This window comes from Ostrinia nubilalis, chromosome 27, assembly GCF_963855985.1.
Source record: "Ostrinia nubilalis chromosome 27, ilOstNubi1.1, whole genome shotgun sequence".
Classification (NCBI taxonomy): Eukaryota; Metazoa; Arthropoda; class Insecta; order Lepidoptera; family Crambidae; genus Ostrinia; species Ostrinia nubilalis.
Genome location: NC_087114.1, coordinates 5,570,650 through 5,594,753, shown reverse-complemented (window position 1 = coordinate 5,594,753; position 24,104 = coordinate 5,570,650). Strand labels below are relative to the sequence as shown.

Here is a 24,104-nt window from a genome sequence, read left to right as displayed (position 1 = left end):
CACCCTTGGGGTTGTTTTTTCTATTATTAAATTTAAATGGGACCACCCTTGAGGTATTACCTATACGCCGAAAAAAGATTTGTTCAAATCGGTTCATAATTGGCGGAGTTATCGCGTAACAAACATAGAAAAAAAAAAAACATACGGGTCAAATTGAGAACCTCCTCCTTTTTTGAAGTCGGTTGAAAAATAAAGGAATGTTTTCTTTGAGTAAAATTTTCTATTCACATTTTTTGTACTATCGGCAACAGTGTTAACTGCCCATTGCCAGTCATATCATCTCGTTCTATCGCAAAGAATCACCATTTAATTTTGATGAGAGCGAGGGCAAAAACGGAAATGGATAGTTAACAGTGTGGCCGTGTGTACTTTCGGTCAAATCGGAGTTTATTGATTAATAATTGTTTCAAGCTTATCACAACTTTTCTGAACGTGTGCCATGGAGCTTATCTTAGTACTTATCAAGTGACGTAGGGTATTTTACCGTCCTTTCTTGTACTATTAGAGTACTTTTCCTTCAGGTGGCATTACAAAATTCCACCCTGTATATTTTTGTCGCAAAAAAGCATAAATATATCACAACAAAAACATGCCTTATTTAGCTTGATATCTAATAGCAGCATTTCTTCCACAGCGTGCTTCAGAAGAGTGCTGGCAGGGAGGCGGGCCCTCCGCAGCTTCGTTCGGAAGGCGATCGCGTGTGAGAGGCTGGAGGATTGTCGCCGGGAGTGCGCTGAGGAGAGGAGGTTCCATTGCGAGAGCTTCAACTACCGGTGAGTACCTACCTGGAAAAAAACCTCTATCTATACAGAGTGGAAACGATAAGTTATCTTACTCGATTACTTCTAAACTATACAAGATATAAAAAAAACTAGTTACTGATCCAGAAAGTGCTTCATAAGCTCTATCAAACGGTATTAAATCTAAATGATAAATCTGATTTAAAATCCCGCTACGAATTCAGGAGAATTCAGGGAAAATTGGAGGGACTAAATCAAATAGATATAAATCAAAGACAATTTTTAAATACATTTTGGAGAATTCAGAGAAAATGACTGATGGAGGGAGAAGTTAGCGACAACTTTTATTTATAATCAAAGAGATTTATAGACAAAAATCTATAAAAGGCAGATCATGGCATGATTTTCATTCGAGTCCAAAGCAGACTTGTGATTAAGACCCATGAAGAAATAAAAAAACCGGCCAAGTGCGTGTCGTGGCACGCGCAGTGTAGGGTTCCGTAGTCACAATATATTTCAGAAAGTCACACATGAACCAATCACAGAGCTCTATTCAACGCTGTGCGTTCGATTTGCTGCTTCACTTAAGCAAGCATCGTTTGTGAATACGGGCGTAAGTCAAAAACAATCGCTATGGACATCTGCTACATCAAAAAAGTTCCTGACGCGTTGCCTTCCGCGAACTACAACAAAACCAAAAGTTTACATAAATTATACTATACATAAACAGTGTCTAATTCAAATTAATGTAAATGCATCAAATCATTGCAATCTTTATGGTTTGCGGACCTTGAATGTGTAAAATGGTGCGTTTTCGACACCTCATGGTGATGCTGTAATGATGTATAGTCGACGATGTAGAAAGAGTGTTAATAAATAATTTGTCGAAAAATAAAACAGCAAAATGATTCAAAATATCTCGACACTTGGCAGGCTGCTTAACACTCCATTGTTTCATTTAGGAGTTCCTATAGCCACCTCCTGACTCCATCATCAGACCAGCTCAATGGTACCATAACATTGCATTGTTATCGTACTTCTTACATAAGTATACCTTTCAGCTCAATCGGTTGAGAAATATAAATTGGTCTTAAATTCAGTTGCAAGATTTGTCCCACACATACTAACAAGTGAAGTCAATATAAAGCTTGTAATAAAAATAGCCAAACCCACCATGTTATTTGTAAAAAAAATTGCTGTTTTTTGGAGACGGTTATATGTAGGTTATTAATATCCTATCAAACAAGTAATATTTTTGAAACATATTCCCAATAAATTGGCGGAATTCAGACGTAACAAACCAATCAAGAACCAATTCTTTATTTGAATTCGGGAAAAATTTTTACCTTGGCAATGATTTTTTATCTTTTAACACACAATTTAACACACCCGACTGTACATTAAGGGGACTGTAGTCACTCATAACGATTTTAGTGTGTAACGTTCTCACGGACCGTTCGCACTATTGTTTTTTCCTGTTTGAAGCGACCTTAATAAGTTTTTGTTGTATAATTACGATTAAACATTAGTACAATATAAAAATAATATGCCTACAAACATCCTACTAATATTATAAATGCGAAAGTTTGTATGGATGTCTGGATGTTAACATGTTTGTTACTCTTTCACGCAAAAACGAAAAAGATTTTGATGAAACTTTACAGAATTATTGGTTATAATAACCCAGAATAACATAATAGGCTATAAATTATGACGATTTGTGACAAACTGAATTTCACGCTGGTGAAGCCGCGGGCAAAAGCTAGTTATGTAATAATAGTTTTAAGTATTAACAAAAATATTTTAGTACCTAACCAACTCTGTAGTTTCGACACGTGATTTTAGGTCTTTGGAAAGCATCTTTAAAGGTTTTGGCTTCCTTACGAGAGACAGAGTGAAACATGCGGTTCTTTTTGATGCACTGACTTAATAAACCTTTTTTCAAAACTTCGTCTAAAAAACAGTCTGAATTGAAAGCACAATTTTGAAGCAGTTAGCAACTTAAAGCACTTACAATACTCCTATCTCAATCCTCTCTAATGACCGCCTATATTGTGTCGTCTCAATTTTATATTTCTATTATTTCTCAGTTGATTGTTAATTATGATGACGGCAAATCAAGCTACCATGCTATGGTATCTTATTTATTTGTATTATGTTAGGCATCGATATACTCACGTCCGAAATACCGCAGTGTCTCAAGTCAACAGTCTTTGACCAGTGTGTGTTGTCAGTGATGGTATATGGATCTGAAACTTGGTCGCTTACTATGGGCCTCATAAGAAGGCTTATTAAGGTCACCCAAAGGGCGATGGAGCAGGCTATGCTCGGAGCCACAGGAGAACCAAAGTGACCGATATGGCTCGCAGAATTGCTAAAATCAAGTGGCAGTGGGCGGGGCACATAGCTCGTAGAGGCGACCACGGGCTGGAAGACGTAGCGTGGGCAGGTCTCCTACTAGGTGGACCGACGATCTGGTAAAGGTCGCGGGAAGAGCCTGGATGCGGGCAGTGCAGGACCATTCCTTGTGGAAAACCTTGGGGGAGGCCTTTGTCCAGCAGTGGACGTCATTTGGCTGAAACGAACGAACGAAGTAATTTGCAACAATAATGCATAGTATGTCTGGTGTTGTACATAGTTTTGAATATTAAAGCCCTTATCACTGTATCTGAGGAGGCTAAGCTCTGACCCAGTTGGTCATAGTGCGTGCTAGAAGGGCCGAAGGCATACTGATACAATGCAAAATATCTATGAAACTAGTAGCTACTGGTCACTTGTATAGAGACTCAGATTATAATCGTAACCCTAGGCGTGTTATTTATACTTAAAGAGAACAGTTTTGTAATTTGTCCCTTTCCACCACTTTTCCACCGTGGGCCACGGCATATGCTGAGTGGAGTCCCATTGCGATGGGCATCGCTGTTCCGACAGGATAGCACTGCTCAGTTCACTTTTTACTTCCTTGTAATATTTATGTGCTATTTCTGTCTTTTTTTACGTATATCTTCTTTGTCCTTAACTGATGTTCATCGTAATAAATATTATTTCTTTTTTTTCCTTTCCATAATACCAAAAAAATAGTATTTTTCACCTACAAAGCTCCTAGCCTGAGTCTCGCCTGATGGAAAGTGATGATCAGACCGAAGGTGGAAACGAGCTTCACCTGGAATTCTCAAGGAACTTTAATTTTACCTTCGAGGAACTTTTTTTTACCTTAACTTTCTTTAACAATACTTACAAATTATAGAAATCGTCATAACCATCATCATCATCATCATCATTATTTCAGTCTAGCCTATTTTACCTAGCGGCCTGCATCCAGTGCCTTCCTGCTATCTTTATGAGGTCGTCGGTCCACCTTGCGGGTGGACTCCAGAATCTTATAGCCGAACCGGGACCCACTATAGCCACTAGTTAAATTAATGTACTATTACCGCATTTTCGAATCAAGCTTCTGGTACTAAATCAACGAAAACAGCGTACTTGAGCCGATATATCTGTTCGCAGAATCAGCATTGTTTTGTACTATCTATGTATGATATCTACTGCTATTTTGAACTCTTGTGCTTTGGGATAAGGACGAAGGTTTTTTCGTGCTATGTCGTAGTGCAATGCCGTAGTACTACGATCACCTTGCATGGTTGATAGATCAGGGACGGACTTAGTCAGAAAGTATTAAATAAATCAAGTATGACTCTACTCTCTCTACTTAACGCACCTGTAACGCCCCTGGGTCTGCGGGTGTCTATGGGCAACGGTAATCACTTACCATCAGGTGATCCGTCTGCTCGCTTGCCTCCTGCCACATAAAAAAAATGAACAGATTCAAGTTTGAGAATTAGCCAGAAAATTGGAATATACTTACACATCACAGTTTTCAGTCACGAGTTCAGTGTGAGTCGAGTTTTAAGTCTTGTTTTATACCTAACTGCCCTTATGGGTGTTAACAAATGGATGATTTTAAATAAACTGACGTGTATTAACTAAGTATCCTCCTTTATGGGTCTCTCTCTTTAATATTCAAAATGCCACCAAATAATGACCATAAACCTTTATCACACTATGACCCCCGTAACATGGAGATTGAATCTGAGCTGGCTTTCATTACTACACGACGCACTACCCACCAATCTACACGACGTCGATTAACTGCATAATATTCTTGTGAAGAGTATAACTTAATACAATCACCTTTTAAAAATAAGAATCTACTCGTATGTAGGTACTCTTATGTTACTAGTATCTAAAATTGACAAATAGAACTATCCTCGCTGGTTTATTTCGCAAATAAGCATTGTCCCCAAACGAAAAAATATGCCCCAACCCTACTACATATTTAGCCCCTTCATATTGTCCCCAAACCGTCAAAATGTCCCCTTTCCCCCAAGTCCGCTCCTGCCCAGTATTACCCGTACATAATTCACACAAAAGATGATGATTCCCGACGATGATGCAGCATCGTAATTCAACCCAAATACGTCCGAAAGAACTGGGCCGGAACGAAGGTCGTGCAGCAGAAAATTAGGGTCATAGTGATAAGTATGTGCGGAATTGCAAATGGCCGATGACATCAGGCGCCGATGAATGAGCAGTAAAAGGGGAAATTTGGTATGCAAAATACTTACTTTTTTTTATCGCTTCAGCCAAATGACGTCCACTGTTGGACAAAGGCCTCCCCCAAGTATTTTATAACGGCCCGGCGCTGCCCGAATCTATTAGGTAGGTACTTCCCGCGATCTTCACCAGATCGTCGGTACACCTAATGAGGGGCCTGCCCATATTACGTATTCCGGCCTGTGGTCGCCACTCGGGAACTTTTCTGCTCTATCAGCTCTGTGAGCTATGTACCCCGCCCACTGCCACTTGATTTTAGCAATTCTGCGGGCTATGTCTTGCCAAGTGTTTGTCCCAAAACGCTGCTGGTAGGGCCTAAGGATAAGGTTAAAAAGATAAATTTATGTCCAATGCCCATGCTGCGTTTCAACCGCGCCATAAAGTTATAATTATGCAACGAATCATCAAGCGATGCATTTCGCAGTCAATTTTATAAGGCATTTTACACGTACCTAGCGTTGTAACTTCTAACCTGTTACAACTATGCCCGTTTTCACCATTAATCCCTAATTGTTAAGTGACCCCTATGGTAACACATAACAGAATTTTTGTTTTCATATGGGTCACTTAAAAATTAGGGATTGATGGTGAAAACGGGCATTAGTCCCTTAAAGACTATGGTATTGTTAATTTAGACGATAATATTTACCAAATTTTGGTGGAAATTGAATAAAAGATTACGTTACATGAGTTTGGCACGACTTTCCATGGAAAGTCTCTTTTTACTAAAAATTGTGTCCCCAACCAGTCTTGGTAGCAGCAGCAGTAAGCAGGCCAAATTCTCTATTCTTTCGTCATTTGCTTCTGCAGTGGACACCAATATTGACCTAATCAATAAAATCAGGAACCAACAAAATGATACGTAGGTATGTGTACATTCCATTTAACAAACTCTTTTTGCCTACTTTACAGATTGGACCCCTCCTTCCGTGGTAAAGGTCTCTGCGAGCTGATGACGAAGCCGATCGAAGCTTTCGACGTCGACCGGGACTTCGTGGAAGACAAGGACTACGACTTCTATGAAGTGGACAGGAATAGCCTGGAGCCAAACTGCCCGGAGTCATTGGGAGGACCAGGGTTGCTGCACTCGGGGTTTTTATCTTCTAAGCCTAATAGGTAAGTATGCAATGCTTTCTGAGAAAAGAGACTACAATTTCACAGTCTTCTACAAAATGGTCAGAAACAGTTTAGTGGTAAAGATTTTCTGAGTTTCTTTTAAAGTGGAGATGTGTTTAAATAACCTATCAGATTTCCGAACTGAAGCTGAGCGGAGAGCTAATGTGGATTGATTGGATAATCAAACACAATATCTCTCCTTTCTGCCTATACCTAGGTAACAAATAAGAGTATATTTATGCACATATTTAAGACTAGCGGCCGCCCGCGACTTCGTGCGCGTGGATCTCGTTTACCCCCCCTTCATCTATCTTACGCGGTTCAGATTTTTTCATACAAATGTTTTTTCCCGCTAACTCCCGTTCCCGTGAGAATTTTGCAATATCCTGTTGTAACTAAGCTTTAAGTTTACTAAGGTACCTGCATGCCAAATTTCAAGAGTCTGTCTTACGCGGTTTAGATTTTTTCATACAAATGTTTTTTCCCGCTAACTCCCGTTCCCGTGGGAATTTTGCAATATCCTGTTGTAACTAAGCTTTAAGTTTACTAAGGTACCTGCATGCCAAATTTCAAGAGTCTATCTTACGCGGTTTAGATTTTTTCATACAAATGTTTTTTCCCACTAACTCCCGTTCCCGTGGGAATTTTGCAATATCCTGTTGTAACTAAGCTTTAAGTTTACTAAGGTACCTGCATGCCAAATTTCAAGTGTCTAACTTAAGCGGTTTAGATTTTTCGTACAAAAGGATTTTCCCGCTAATTCCCGTTCCCGTGGGAATTCCTAAGTATCCTATAACCTGCCCAGGAGTATGAAGAATAATTGTACCAAGTTTCGTTAAAATCCGTCAAGTAGTTTTTGTTTCTATAAGGAACATACAGACAGACAGACAGACAGACAGACAGACAGACAGACAGACAAAAATTTTACTGATTGCATTTTTGGCATCAGTATCGATCACTAATCACCCCCTGATAGTTATTTTGAAAATATATTTCATGTACAGAATTGACCTCTCTACAGATTTATTATAAGTATAGATGTTTCTTTGGCGTAATAGCCGAGTTCATCAAAATGCAAAATCCGTATTTTTTTACACAATGAGGTTGTACCTACAAAATGGTGCACCGCTTTCACTCAACTATTAAAGAGACTATTCCCACCTCTCGTTCCCACCGCTGCAACTCCTGTGTAGCCAGTCAGAATCTACAGCCAATAAAAAACTAACCAGTGAAGGTCTAGGTTTCTCAACCATTAGTGTTCTCAAAATTATCAATCTTAATTAACCATTTTCTTCCAGATTACCGATCTACCAGAACCAGTGGGACAGAAACGACTGGCAAGACAGCAGGTACAACCGGGACTACAACCGGTTCGATGACAAGAGGAGGTATAACGGGGGTAGAAGGAAGTATGATGACCAGTTCTACGTGCCGTATCAGATTGGTAATTATGGTAGTAGTTTAAAAAGCTCTGGGTGTGTGCTGTGACTAACGCCCGTATTCTGTGACTATAGCCCACATATGCTTGCTTAAGTGAATCAGCAAATCGAACGCACAGCGTTGAATGGAGCTCTGTGACTGGTTCGTGTGTCACCCTGTGCGTCCACGCGCACTGGGAGACCTCATAGTAATGTTTGTGAATACGGGCGCAACTACCCTAGTGGTGGACTTATTGAACGGCCATAGATCTGTCTTATGGCGTCATAATCTAAAGAAGTCTGGATTATTGTTACTGTCATATCCAGTGACCATAATTTAAGAATAAGTAACTATTGTTCAAAATTGCTCATCTTATAAAAAAATCTTATTCTTAATTGCAATGTAATTTGATCAAAGTGAATATCATTTTGGAAAGCTTTATCCTTACCGCTTACTTCCAATTGTTCCGTGAATTAGAAACCACAGAACATTTCAATAGGGAAGTTATAAGTGGGTACTTTGAAGGTACTTAAATAAACCTAAATGTATCAATATTAATATTACGCTACTTCTTAACACCAGCCGATGCAGTCCCAAAGTTGTGTTAGTAAGTTTTGTTTGGGACCTATTTAAGTGCCTTAAAATACTAATAATTTGTATTTGATTCACTTACAGGTGTAGGCCGCAGCAGTGAAGCTGACATCGAAAACTGGGGCACCTACGGCGGTGTCTATGGCGGTTACGACAACTACTACAAGGATCCAAACGATTTCTACAACAGCGTCAACCATTGGCGTATACCCAACAACAGCAGGACCTATGGCGTCAAGCCTGGATACAATACTGACTTTGATTACTTTAGTCTTGGGAAGGAGAGGTCCTGGGAGAGCCAGAGATACGGATCCTGGAAGAGAGGGAGGTGGAATTCTTCGGGGACTAGTGGTTTAGACTATGGGGAGTCTAATTATTATAAGCCAAGCAAGCCTCACCATTATGCTGAGGATCGGGATGACGATGTTGGTGGTAAAGGTGAGTTATTTTCAATTGATCTTACATAAGTAATAACTTTGCACACAACTCTTAAAATAAAAAAATAATAAACTCGTAGAGCTGATGGTCGCTAGGGACAAAAGTTCTCCGACGACCTGGATGCCGGCAGTCCTTTGTCCAGCAGTGAACGTCATTTGGCTGAAACGAAAGTCTAAGATATATATATTACGCGTAATAAAATCTAATAGTCCTACGTCCTACGATACTTTGGCTAACATAAAGCCTTACAACTAATTCCTGAGTATTTTTCTCGTTTTTTTTTAGTTTTATTATACAATCTAGTAAACAATGGCCTCCCCAACATGTCTGGCCAGCATGGAGAGTGTAAGCCAAATCATCCATTTGCCTGTGGTAAATTAGAGAGGATCGTTCTCCAGCAGTGGAGACTAAATGACCTGATGTTGATGATAAAGGATAGTAAAACTCTGATCGGTCTTTTCCAGACTGCTCCTCACGAAGACGACCAGGGATGTCCCTGGGTTCTGGAGCCATCCGAAGGTCCCTGCTTGCCAGGAATGTGGTGGAGTGCGAGGCTGCCTGCTTTGAAGAGAGGGAGTTCAAATGCGTGTCGTATAGCTACAGGTAAGGAGAAATTTAATGTCAGATGTAGGACCTTTTTTGTAATTTTAAAAGTGCGCTAGGTATTTACTTTTGCATGCCAGTGTAGGTAGAATTTGTAGGTTTTTTTTTTTCAGAAAAAAGAAACTTGAATGTGAAGGGAGTTTTGAGTGTCGTTGTGTTAGTTAGATGAATAGTCTAGCAGTCGATAAGGATCCAACTACTTTTGACTCAACATTAATCCAACATCGACAACATTAGGCTTTTTCATCTGATGTTGTTCAAAGAAATTTCTAAAACTAAAAGTTATCAAAATATTCCGCAATCTTGATATTTCGGTTTCTTTACTTGACTTAGGCCCAGTTTTTTGATTCATAGTTAAAATAACTAATTGTTAAATTTTGCTACTAATGGTTAAATATTAACAAAATGTTAACGAATAGTTAAAAAATGTACTAAAAGTCAAGCTAACCATTGTTCGAAAAACATTTTTTTCTGATATTTAACCACTTGTCATTTGACATCTGTCAAACTTAACTATTGGTTATTTTAACTATGAATCAAAAAACTGGGCCTTACTTGACTTATGGTCCTATGTCCCCTAGATGGGGCAGAGGGTGTCCACAACAGTCCTCCATCTCGTTCGGTCTTGAGCTTCTCGCTTGATCTCGCTCCAGGTCTTGCCGATCTTCTTCGCCTCGTCCGTTACAGTGCGCCGCCAAGTTTGCCTGGGTCGACCACGTTTGCGTTTTCCTTGGGGATTCCAATCCTTCTTTACTGAACTTTACCAATGTTTTCAGATATTCAAGCTCCCGAGGCACAGACAACTGTTTCCTCAGTGAGCGACCGTACCGAGGGTTGGAATTGTCGGCTGACAGCGGCTCTGATGTATACGCCATGCCGCAAGACCAGGGCTGCTCTGTCATCAGTCACAGACCTTGGGTTGAGAGTGGTAAGGACTAGAATAGCTTGATTAGATGATAGCAACTTCGGACGTTGGAGCTGAAGCAAGCTGAAGTGGCAATGAGCAGGATACATAGTACGCAGAACTGACGGCCGATGGAGCAGCAAGGTTCTGGAGTGGAGGCCTCGTACCGGAAAACGCAGCGTGGGACGTCCACCCACAAAGTGGACCGACGACCTGATAAAGAGGTAGCAGGAAGGTGTTAGATGCAGGCCGCTACCAAACGGGCGGTGGAAAATCATTGGGGGAGGCCTATTTTCAGTAGTGGACAACCTGTGGCTGAAATGATGATGATGATGAACAGATTTTATCTTTGCGGACATTTTTGGTTAAATTACAGAGCGAAGCACGCATTCCGCGTCTTACTGCGAAATAAACATAAGAGTGGCGACCCCGAACCGGAAGACGTGGCGTGGGCAGCCCTCCCACTAGGTGGACCGACGATCTGGTGAAGGTCGCGGGAGGTGCCTGGATGCGAGCGGCGCAGGACCGATCGTTGTGGAAATCCTTGGGGAAGGCCTTTGTCCAGCAGTGGACGTCTTTCGGCTGAAATGAACGAAACATAAGAACAGCTCTTGTGGTCAAGTTACATACCTACTACTACTAAAAGACTTTGGCTTTACGCCAACAGCACGAAAAGCCCTTATCATTCATCGTGGCACCCAACTGCAATTTCAAAATAGCATAAAAGTTCTTGGCATCGTCATAGACCAAAAACTCTCATTTATAAAACACATTGAACATACAGTTTGTAAAGCTCTAAAAATATATCACACTCTATGCAAATTTGTCCGTCCCACGTGGGGAATTCACAGTGAAAATATCTCAATCATATATAAACATGTTATAGAACCAATAATTACTTATGCAGCGGGTATCTGGGGAGATGCAGTCAAATATAAAAAGGTCTGTAAAAAATTACTTTCCCTGCAACGTGGTTTCGCTGTCAAAACGATACGGGGCTTCCGTACTGTCTCCACTATCGCTTCCATCACACTCGCACAATTTACTCCACTAGACTTGAAAGTTCAAGAGGTATGCACGGTAGAACGTGCTAAGCTCACGGGCTGCTCTCCATACCTCTCTTCAGATATAAAATTGCATAAGCGCACACCACCAACTAAACTTGCTCACCCTGCCACTAGACAAGGTATACAATTTTCTTCAGCATATGTCCAAAATGACATCGATAGACTTTGCCCACCTGACAGCACCAAAATATTTACTGACGGCAGTAAACTGGAAAATGGTGACGTTGGCGCAGCATTCGTTATCTATAAGCCGAATGATGCGCCCATAATTCAGAAACTTAAACTACACAATAGCTGTACCGTCTTCCAAGCTGAGCTACTAGCTATAGAACGCGCTGTTAGATGGGTCCAAGATTCTAATATTGAAAACGTAGCCATTTTCTCTGATAGTCTGTCTGCCCTACAGGAGTTAGAGAATAAAAACACTACCAACAGTCTTGCAACAAAAACTCATGATCACTTGCGAAGCCACTCTGGAAACGTGAAATTTGTGTGGGTTAAGGCCCATGTGGGTCTCGAAGGGAATGAAGCAGCAGACGAAGCTGCGAAAAGTGCTGCAACTTCTCACCAATCACTCGACTTCGCGAAATTCCCAATCAGCCATGTCAAACGACTCTCACGCGAAGCTAATAGGCTTTGTAGCGAAGAACGTTACACTTCTTCTACTACAGGAGAGGGCACTAGAACTTGGCTTCCAAGCCTGGACAGTGTAACAAAACTATATGCAATAGTGAAACAATCGTTCCACTTAACTCAAGTCCTTACCGGTCACGGCTATCACCGGCAATACTTACACCGGTTCAAGATAGTCGCGACCGATAAGTGCAATTGAGAATGTTACTAGGTATGCAAAATCACTTGAAACCTATGTTACAGTTAAGCTTTTACATTTACAAATACATTAGTTTTTATTTCATTCAAAAATACCCAGTAGTTATGATTTTATAGGCATTCAAAGTTCGCTTAAATATTGAGTCCCGCCGACGGTCACGTGACCCCGTGTGACGTACATTCACAGCGTCCGCTCACTAGAAAACGGATCTATACATACTTAAATAATTTTTTTTTGTAAATACAAACTTATTATACATATTAACACCCAGACGCATCACAGAAATTAAAATTGAACCAAACCCAAACTTGATGCGATTGTGTCGTTTTATTGCGAATTACCTTCCAGCTCCATCATTAGACCCCGATTACTATATAGAATTAAAATACTCATCAATACAAAACGAACGAGCCCAATCTCGATGCATTTAAGTCGTTTTATTATAGAGTTCCTATGGCCACCTTCCAGCTCCATCATCAGATCAGCTCCATGTCATCATAATATTGCATGGTCATCCAAATCACATGTGTTTGCGAAATTTCAGCTTAATCGGTTGCCTGGAAGTGGGTCTTAATTCAGTTTGCAAGATTCCACCCATACAAATATGAGCCATTCGTTGTGATATGACGTCACGCGCATAAAATGGCGGGCCGGCCGCCGCCCGCACTTTTAAAATTCAATATCTTGGAAACTAATTGACGTATCGAAATAATTCTTTCACGTGTATTTTTTATTTTTAACAGAGAATAGAGAAAGCTAAAAAACAAAATTAGTGAACATTCTTCATTGTGACCCCAATACTGTCCAGGACATTGACCACCTCCTTAAAGTATGCCCAAGATATGCCCGGCAAAGGGAGACACACATAACCTTGTGTAACCATTTAGATGTGTCTCCATTTGACATACCTGAAATGACAACCAGGGAATTAGCTATTAAGTCTTTCGTGGAATATTGTAAATACATTGTAAATAGTCTGAAGGAATATAATGGTACTTAGTTAATAATAAGTTAATATTAAAGGGAAAAAGGAAAAAAAAAATAAAAAAATAAAAAATAAAAAAAAAAAACAAAAAAAAATACACATATAACATTAAAAACAAAAAAAAAACATAAAAACAAAAATGTATAAAAAAAAAAAAAACATTGTATATAACTATCATCATCATCATCATTTTTGTAAATATTATTGACTCACGTACTTTTACAGTTTGCTCGTACAAAATAGCGAGAAACTATTCCACTCTCTCTCTCAAAAAAAAAAAAAAAAAAAAAAAATCCTTTTTAAGAAAGTCAACATCTACATTTATCTCTAATTATCTGGTAATAAACTACCAGACTAAAAAAAAAAAAAAAAAAAAAAAAAAAAAACTACTAAAAGACTATCCTCTACTTCTAGAATGTTTCTGGCACGTCCGCTCCGAAGCAGCAGTAAGCGGAGGAGCAGTGAGGGCCGCACTGACCGTGACAGGGCTCGGCGCGTGCGAGGCGGAGTGCATACGGGCTCATGCGTTCTTCTGTCGGGGATTCAGCTTCAGGTAAGTACAGAAGGAAAGAAAAAAAAATATTTTTCATCATTACAATTTACATGTGATACACAAAAATTCTACTATGAGTGAATAAAATAATGTGAAACTTTGATAGCGATCTGTGACAAACAATTCACGCGGGTGAATCCGCGAGCAAATACTGGTAAATAATAAAAAAACTATTCCAAAATTGAAAAATAAAACCAAAGAAAAGTTGGCACCAATTTAGGATCTGCTCAATAAAGGACGACACAGAGCTCGTCATGGTCACTGTTATACTGAAATAACCTTAAGGGCAACCTTTATTCGATTTCTAATAACTTGAAAAGATTGAATTACCTTAGGTGGGAATCGAACCTGCGATCCTTTGCTTGCCGGGCGACTGATCTGACTTAGGTTGACTCTGAGCTACTTAGTTACTGGGTAAATACGTTCATTATTTCAACCTTTCAGATACGACGCCCCCTCCATAGGGGATGACTTAGCCAACTGTATCCTCACGTCATCACCCCCCACCTCCCTAACTGGGGGGAGTGTTCGTCGCTCCCACGGACACGAGTTATACGCGAGGGGGAACTACGGACGAGGGTGTGAACCGGCGTTGTATGATGACGCGAGGCACAGCCACCAGGAAGATGGGGGTAAGTTGTGGTTCAATAGTCTTAGGTTGGATTGCACCATTTTACTTTAACTTTAACAAACGTCAAAAATCTGTCAAACTCCATACAATAACACCGGTTATCGTTAAAGTTACTGTTAAGGTTAGGTGGTGCAACTGAGCTTAATGCTTCGCCATCGCCGGCGATGGTATGGTTGAAGCTTCAGGAGCTGCTATGATTAAAATCGTGTTACAACTTTGAGACCATTTGGCATGACGCATGAAACTTTCATAAAGTGTTATTTTACCGTCTCCTTACAGAATTGTATAATTCAGCAGCTTAAAATATACATATATGAAGCTACCCAGCGACGGAGACAAGCGACTGACATATGAGACCAAGACGGGGAACCGCGACCGTTTCTTGACTTTAGGCAATGTCTATTATTGTCTATGCATCAGTTCGCGAGCGAAACAAAGACCTAAGTAAAGCGGTCGCGGTATAACGTCTCGATTGCTTGTCTTGGTTTTTTAAAGGTTCGACAAAACCAGCGCGATCAGCCTGCGTGCGCGATGGCGATCAATGCGTATAAGTCTGATCACCATCGCCATCGTGAATGCTGGGTGCACGCGTTGAATTAGCCGAACCTTAACTTTGTCGCGGTGCTATGCTATCACGGTCGTCAGCCGCTTATCCTGTAGGCCTAAGATGCGCGTCGTGATAACTTTTATCGACGTCAAAATGAATGGGCAAAATCGATAAAATGGCGTGATAACCACTTATCGCGGCGCGCATCTTAGGCCTATCTCCTATTTCAATCACTTTTCTTGGTCTCTTGTCTCTGTAGATAGTAAATCCTAGCATAGTAATATCTGCTTCCAAAAAAGAGGTATTGCACATTTATATTCTCCTTCCAGAATGTTATCTGCAATACGACAACGCTGCGAAGCTGATAGGCGCCGCCGTGCGTGGTCAAGCGAGGGTAACCGACGAGCAGGCGTGCGGCGCGGCCTGCACTGAAGCGCCTTTCAGATGCCTGAGCTTCTCTTACAAGTAGGTTCATCATCATTATCACCAGAAACTCATTACTACCAACGAGACTCATCACTATTTCCATCATCATCAATACTCTCATCACCATTATCATCATGATCATCATCATTATAGTTTTTTCCATTATCATCATCTCTGTTAATTATCAACGCTGCGAAACTTGCGACGCGGCCTGCACTGAAGCGCCTTTCAGATGCCTGAGCTTCTCTTACAAGTAGGTTTATCATCATCATCATCTTCAACACTACCGATATGATTTTCTCCATCATCTTCAACACACTAATCACAATAATCATCATCATTTCCGTCATCCTTATCATCACCATCATCATAATTTGTCTGTTGTTATCAGTAATTGTTTATTGTTCCAAATAAAGAAAAGCAATGATTATCGCCATCACCACCATGATCAAAATAATGATCATCATCATCACCATCATCAATATATCACATGCTATGCCGTGTCATAGGCCCCAACTGCCACCACTTTACATATTTTTAACCAACTTCAACAAAAGGAGGAGGTTTTTAATATGACAAAACAATCTGTACAATATTTTTAAAAGCAAGTCTAGTGCTTAATTAGAAAAATACATTTTTTATTATTGAGAGTTATGTAATCAAATCGCAGATAGATCTCTTGGCAAAGATCACTGTCATCAATTGTTAACCTCAAGTACCATGGAACCTTCAAGTAAACCAATAACATTGTTCCTTCTTCCAGCAACCACGCTCCCATAGGAGTGGACAACTGCCTGCTCTCCGAGATCAGACTCTTCGACCTCCAACGAGGGGTGGACTACCAGCATTCCACCGACGACTGGCTGTTCGCCTTCGATCTGTTCAACGGCCAGTGCTGGAGGAAGGTGCACGGGAAACATGGCTATGAGTGAGTATGGAAGAAAGAAAGAGAATTAGTTTTTTTAGCATTAATAAGAGTAAAGGGCACATAGTACGCAGAACTGACGGCCGATGGGGCAGCAAGGTTCTGGAGTGGAGGCCACGTACCGGAAAACGCAGCGTGGGACGTCCACCCACAAGGTGGACCGACGACCTGATAAAGGTAGCAGGAAGGCGCTGGATGCAGGCCGCTTCCAACCGTGCGATGTAGAAGTCATTGGGAGAGGCCTGTTCAGCAGTGGACGTCCTGTGGCTGAAATGATGATGATGATGGTGAAGAGTAAAGGTATAGCCAACCTAACGCGAACAGCCTGCGTGCGCGATGGCGATGGCGATCAACTCAAACTTATTTTTAAATCTTTCAGTGAACTTTATGATCTACTTTTTTATGAAGTAAAATGTACAAGCTACTATTTTTCTATTTTCATTAGTCTGTAGCTCAGCGGTCACAGCAGTTATCCGGCAAGGGAAGGGCCGTGACGTGAGTTCGATTCCCACATTAGGTAATTGCTACATTTTTTCAAGTTATTAACCCTAAGCCACACACATCGTGATGTGACAACTGCCTGCTCTCCGAGATCCGACTCTTCGACCTCCAACGAGGGGTGGACTACCAGCACTCCACCGACGACTGGCTGTTTGCTTTCGATTTGTTCAACGGCCAGTGCTGGAGGAAGGTGCACGGGAAACATGGCTATGAGTGAGTATGGAAGAATTGTGGGGTGGTAACTTGAAAACGTTGAATTGTAGGCACCTAGAGGTGGGAATCGAAACTACGATCTTTCGCTTGCCGGGCGACTGCTCTGACCGCCGCGAGTTACTTAGGCTGGGTTGCACCATCTTACTTTAACTTTAACAAATGTCAAACTATATACAAAAAGCACTGGTTATCATTATAGTTACCGTTAAAGTTAGGTGGTGCAACTCAGCCTTAGGGTGGATTCGACCAAACAAGAGTAAATATTAATCTCAGAATAAGTTTGGCACATTGACAGTTTCAGTATGGGAAATATGTCAAAATGACAAGTTTATTCTTCAGTGAAAAGTTATCCAACGATGGTAAAATCAGCCCTTAGACAAATAAATTAAGAAAAATATATTTTTTTGGTCTATCAGACTACACAGTTTACTATGAAATATTATATTAAAAGATTTAATTCGTGAAACCATAAGTGGTCCGCGAATGAAACCGCGGCAACAATTGATTTCTATTGTGTCTCGATTCGCTGGCATATAAATTATGAAGGATTAATAAAAATATTACTAACTAGTAAAAAATGCGTTATTTATTTAGAATAATTCATATTTTTCACAGGGAGCCATCTTCGGAACTGCCTCGACCGTTGATTCCAGGGGAATCGTACCCTGGCTCTAGCCCAAGTGGGCCAGGGTACCCATCGGCAGCTTCTGGTAAATAAATACCTTATTATAATTCTCGTTTTAGAATTTTTTGGAAACATAGAATTTTCAGATACATCCAGTTTATTCTGTAACCTATTTTATTGGTACCGTTTGAAAGAGCTTGTGAAGCACTTTCAGGATCAGTAACTAGTTTTGCGATATCTTGTATAGTTTTGAAATAATTGAGTGAGATCACTTATCGTTTCCACCCTGTATAAACTCACTTATTATACTTTTCAGAACCTTACCTTCCCGCTTCTGGACCCCCAAGCGGCCATGATTATAAACCTGGATACCCCTCAGGCCCACCCAGTGGCCCTGGGTACAAACCTATCTACCCCTCCAGTCCAGGGTACCACGAACCAAGCGGCCCCGGTCCATCCGGTCCTAGTTACAAACCCGGTTACCCCGAACCGTGCGCACCGGGTTGCCAACCTCCTTTTAGGCCGTCAGAACCGAGCGGACCCGGTTATCACAAACCGGATTACAGACCGGGTCCGAGCAGGCCCAGTTACTTACCCGGGCCGAAACCTGATTATGGTTCAGAACCAAGTGGTCCTGGATACTTGCCTAGGCCAAAACCGGATTATAGACCCGACCCGGTTAGACCCAGTTACTCCCCGGGGTATGAACCTGGCTATCGACCATCAGGAGTGCCCGGATATCCAGATTCCGGGTTCAAGCCAGGGTACCCGCCTCCACAGCCGGAACCAGGGTACAGGCCAGGGGAAGGTAGGCCCAGGCCTTATCCTGAGGGACCTGGTGGGCCTAGTAGGCCCAAACCTGGGCATGGAGGACATAGGGAAGAAGAACCAAGTAAGTGTGATTTATAAATCTTTATGTTTTAAATTTCCATAGTATTAAATTTAAAGTGACTGTAAAACGACGTCTTTATCAACTTTTTACAAATGTACTGATTGTTTTTTTTTTCAGATTTATTTTTAATTTGTAGTTAGATACAAAAACTTAATTTGTAGTTATATTCAAGTAGAAATAAAGTAGTTTCTAACGATTCCATTGACATTTTATCGAACTAATTTTGATTGTTTTAAAATTCACGTAGACTCATTATGCCGTTAAAAAAAAATAATTATTCATCTTCATTGTAGACTGTAGAATGAAACCTAAACTAACACCCATTTGTATTTAGTAAAATATAGCATTTAAACTTCTTTTTAATTTTTTGTTGCATATTTTTTGTACTCTACTGTGTAGAGTCAGCGTCAAATAATTCGTGACACCCAAAGTGGCCAGAAAGTTGATAACCCAACCTTGTTCCGATGTAACAAAGACGTGTTGCGAACTTTTTGGCCACTTTGGGCGTCACGAACTATTGACGCTGACTTTACTATTCAAATGACCTTCAAGCAGAGTAAATACAAATGAGTAGGTCATCTTCATAGAAACGCACCGAGCGCGGTTTGTATGTGAGCGCGCCAATACGTATGCGGCACGCACGCACACACTGACAAAATTCGGCGCAACCACGACTGGCTCCCCGCTAATTCACGATAAATTTTGTCAGTGTGTGCGTGCGCGCCTCATACGTATTGACGCGCTCACATACAAACCGCGCTCGGTGCGTTTCTATGAAGATGACCTACTCATTTGCATTTACTCTGCTTCTAGTATCAGTATCATGGCGCCACTACACCGTGTCTGGGTTCCCCTGTCGCGCTGGTACCACTTGTGCCCAGAATAAGGTCGCTGGGCATTGGGCCTGCGAACCAGAAGGGGGAGAAGTTGGTGAGTGGGAATTAAAATTATTTTCTCATTATAATAATTGCCAAATTAATAATGGAATATCACAGTACCCTGTAATGGTCCTCTGGCGGCTGCTGGTCATAATATATTTTTCAAAACTTGTAATTAATTTTTCCGTAAACCCCTCGAGTTAAGTCATAGAGCATATTATGCTCTTGAACCAGTAGACTAAAGGATTTGCCACACTGGACTGCGGTCTGCGGTCAGGTCAAAGTGAACGCAGCCCGCATCATGTGTGAACAACATTGTCAGTCAAGGCAACGGTCAGCGGTCCAGGCAAAAACAATTTTTCAGAAATCTTGCGGCTTACTTTCTTTGCACGATCAGATCGCATCAGTACAAAATGTATAGAGATCGAAATGTTGTTCAACACCATAATGCGGACTGCGTTCACTTTGACCTGACTGCTGACCAAAGAACGCATTTTATGTGGCAAATCTTATGCCGACATCATTTCAAAGTGGATTTAATTAAATGGTCAGAACATTATTTTCAAATCTTCACAGGTTCTTGGGACTACTGTTGCGCGCCGACTCACCGTTGTGGATACAGCGAAGGTTTCCCAAAGCCATGGTTAGTATCTTTTTGAATCATCATCATCATTATCATCAGGTCATTTAGTCTCCAATGCAGGAGCACGACCCCAATTTACCGAAGGCAAATGGAAGATTTGACCTTAACTCCGGGAGAAATATGCGAACATCAGACCTCCCTAAACCGTCGGGAAAACGTGGGAAGTGTAGGCCATATCCTCCATTTGGGTTTGGTAAATATAAAAGGGTTGACGTGTTCCTGCAGTTATCATGACTTACTTTGACTTAAGGTCCTATGTCCCCTAGATGGGGCAGAGGGTGTCCACAACAGTCCTCCATCGCGTTAGGTCTTGATCTTCACGCTTGATCTCACTCCAGGTCTTGCCGATTTTCTTCGCTTCGTCTGCAGTTATCATCATCATCATCATCATCATAATTTAGCGAAAGAACGTCCACTGCTGAACATAGATCTCTCCCAATGATTTCCATAATGACGGGTTGGTAGCGGCCTGCACCTAGCGCTTTCCTGCTACCTTTATGAGGTCGTTTGTCCACCTTATGGGTGGAAGTCCCACGCTACGCTTTCCGGTACGCGGCCTCCACTCCAGAACCTTGCTGCCGCATCGGCCGTCAGTTCTGCGTACTATGTGCCCTGCCCATTGCCAGTTCAGCTTGCTAATCCATTGGGTTATATCAGCGACTTTAGTTCCTGTAGTATTAAAAGGCCTAATGATGATGACAGCTTGTATAATAAAAAGTAAAAAAACTAAAACCCAACTACGACGCTGAAAAAGTATAAAACAAGATTTTCAGAATACTGAACTGAACAAAGTTGCTAATATAGTTGCATAGTAATTTTCATGTTTGGAAAACCGCAGTCACACGTTGTCAAAGTGCTACGGTAGGTAGGTACTTGTATATGTAACGTGTGACTACGCCTTTCCAAACATGAAAATTACTATGCAACTATATTAGCAACTTTGTTCAGTTCAGTATTCTGAAAATCTTGTTTTATACTTTTTCAGCGTCGTAGTTGGGTTTTAGTTTTTTTACTTTTTATTATTTGTACTATTTTGGTGATAAAGTGTATTTGTGGCGCATAATATTACCAAAAGTTAAATTGATGAACTAATAAGTAGTAAAGAAGCTATGAACGAATAGATGTGAATTATATGCAATCAGCCCATGAATACAGGTAAAGTCACAAGCAAATGCTAGTAATATATATATATATATTCGAAATATACAAGTAAAGCGCTTTCAAATGATACCAAACACGGCATATTTATCTTAACTTTATTTTTTTACTCTCTATGTTTTGTCCGCTAGAGGGCGCCACATTAGATTTTGTGAAAGCCCATGTAGCCTATAACCAGCGGACAATTAAGACGCTTCTAATGATATGTCATTTGTCGAATTCTGATAAGTAGTTTAGAAGTTACGAGGGTACACATGAACATACATACATACATACATACATACATACATACATACATACATAGCCTGTCAAAATCATAACCCTCCTTTTGCTTTGCCGTAGTCGGGTAAAAAAATATTGTAAATAACATACAATTGAAAGATTTGTTATGTAACGAATGGTAATTGTTCCAGGTGCTACGTAGGAACGATTGAAGACCAATGGCGTCCTTGCAGCGAGAAGTACTATCCGTACCACCAGCACAATATACCACACCCCTCTCAGGGAGGACACAGAGGTAAATTGTAACCTAAGTGTTCAACACAACACCAAAAACATTTTCATGTAAAGTAACGCTAAGACGAGTACATGTTTTTCACTCTGAAATTAATGTTATCAGATTTTCTAGAGCCAAGCTTTTATACTCTCCTCATAGTGTATAGCGTTCTGAGTGAATATTAAAGTTCTCCACAAATCCTGCAACTTAGTGACTGACACTACTATTTGATTAAAAACAGAAAGTATGCCAGTAAGGTTGGGCACTAAATGATGTGATTTCACGAACCCTATAATTATGAAGACGTATTTTATGCAATTCCACACATATTTTTTTGTTTGCCACATGTAAGATATAATTTTGCTCTATGCACTTCTTCCATATCGAGGTTTCGGTTGTGTAGCCTGAAACTATCATTTTTGGCCGAAACTAAATTACTGAAATGAATAAGCTCGAGAAAAAAATCTTTTGAACTCTATTTCGAGCACTATTTTTGCATAAATTTTTCGTGTGATATCGCCCGAAACTAGCATTTTCCTCCAACTAAAACTGATCGTACACCGAAAATCAGTTCACTATCTCTTTCACCCAACCCGGCTTTCATTTCAAGATGACCACCGAGCGCCCCAAAGGCCCCCCGGCCCCCCGGCCCATCCGAACAGATTCCAAGATGGCGACCGACCGCACTTAGGCCCGTACGCGTCCGAAGCAGAGAGAAAATACTGGGATGATCTATACAAGAATGGACCACAAGCGTATTACGATAAATACGGGAATCCCTTGCCAGGTACTTTGACGCCCATATTGCCCATATATTCACAAACGATGATTGCGCAAATCGAACGCACAGCGTTGAATGGAGCTCTGTGATTGATTCGTGTGTCATCCTGTGCGTCCACGCGCACTGTGAGACCTCATAGTAATGTTTGTGAATACCTGCGTGAGTAATAATTTGGAGTAACGCTGAGTCATCCATGCTGAGGCATCAGTGAATTATCCAGTGTCTAATGCCCGTTTTCACCATCAAGCTCTAATTTTTAAGTGACCCCTATGAAAACAAAATTCCTGTTATGTGTTACCATAGGGGTCACTTAAAAGGGAATTTAGGGAATGATGGTGAACACGGGCATAAGTAGCTCAGATAGAAGAGCAGTCGCCCGGCAAGCGAAAGGATGTGGTTTCGATTCCCACCTTAAGTAGTTCGATTTTTTCAAGTTGAAGATGTTGAGGCATGATGATAAAGCACACAAGCGTGACGTCATAATTGTGTAGTCTGTTGTTTTGTATGGAGCCTTTTTCGAAGTCCATTTTTCTTTGATTTTCAAAGCGTGATATATCAGGAAGCTTTTATGCTACCGAAGTAATTTTTTCCAGGTACATTTTAGGGGTCAATCTTTAAAACAGAATGTGTCATCATGCCTAACATACGATAATCCTACAAATTTAGTATTGCATGCTCAATATGAGCAATCTGTTGTAACCAATTTTATACCTTAGACACCTGCAAACTACACAGAAAAAGCAATAAATACAATTCTATTCTATTCAGAAAGTGACATAGATTTTCTGTGATAAACTAAAGTTTACGTGAGTGTAGCTACGGGCAATAGCTTACTAACTAATAAAATAATATCATCAATAAAATAGATTCTAAAACTTTTCTTTATCCCAGGATACACCAAAGTACCGACCGCCAGTCGTCCGTACATCAAGTACCGTCACAACTACCAAGGACCTGGGTCCGGCACGTGGGTCCCAGTAGCAGGGGACCCCGACCCTCACGGCTCTGGAGGACTTGGAGCTCCCAGGTATGTATAAAATCTGTAACTGTACTCGAAATCACTCCAAATATCTGTTGGAAAGTTAGAAACTTTTGGTTAAACGCAAGCATATTTGAATATTTGAATTTGGCACTCCGCTGTCAATGTAAGGCTTCCAGACTTCTGGATCAATCACTCGATCTCATGTAGTCTCTGTGTGCTGTATGTTCTAAAATAAATCCGTGGTAATCTTCGTGGTCTTTTCCTTCTTACGCTCCAAACTCCAACAATATCTACCTAGACACTGCTTCAGGTCACAGCATAGCAGACTTATTAACTAGGAAAGGGATCAACACCGTATCGCCTTTAGCGAGCTGTCACATCCTTTCGCAAGTAGTCATCGCCTTTCGCGAGCTGTCATCGCCTTTGTCTTCGCGTTGTCAACCACGAGGCGAGGCGTTTATGTTACGGTGCGGATAAGGCCCAGAACATACGATGAAACGCAATTGGAACGAATCTGCAACTTCTAGTTACTTTTGAGTTGCAT

The 24,104-nt window shown here is 40.9% G+C and overlaps 1 protein-coding gene across 1 annotated transcript in view; it reads left to right on the top strand.

The window, feature by feature from the left end:
* The window catches only part of LOC135084747 (uncharacterized), a 28,538-nt gene extending 4,853 nt beyond the window's left edge, over nt 1-23,685 (top strand). The window contains exons 2-18 of the mRNA XM_063979486.1: nt 635-773; nt 6,267-6,470; nt 7,769-7,914; nt 8,565-8,918; nt 9,383-9,521; nt 10,298-10,449; nt 13,724-13,862; nt 14,307-14,494; nt 15,370-15,434; nt 16,984-17,105; nt 17,721-17,815; nt 18,047-18,622; nt 19,436-19,552; nt 20,077-20,143; nt 21,715-21,818; nt 22,408-22,584; nt 23,470-23,685. Coding sequence (XP_063835556.1) covers nt 635-773; nt 6,267-6,470; nt 7,769-7,914; nt 8,565-8,918; nt 9,383-9,521; nt 10,298-10,449; nt 13,724-13,862; nt 14,307-14,494; nt 15,370-15,434; nt 16,984-17,105; nt 17,721-17,815; nt 18,047-18,622; nt 19,436-19,552; nt 20,077-20,143; nt 21,715-21,818; nt 22,408-22,584; nt 23,470-23,615 — 2,930 coding nt within the window. The 3' untranslated portion in view covers nt 23,616-23,685. The remainder of the gene's footprint in view (nt 1-634; nt 774-6,266; nt 6,471-7,768; nt 7,915-8,564; nt 8,919-9,382; nt 9,522-10,297; nt 10,450-13,723; nt 13,863-14,306; nt 14,495-15,369; nt 15,435-16,983; nt 17,106-17,720; nt 17,816-18,046; nt 18,623-19,435; nt 19,553-20,076; nt 20,144-21,714; nt 21,819-22,407; nt 22,585-23,469) is intronic.
* The last annotated feature ends 419 nt before the right edge of the window (nt 23,686-24,104 follow it).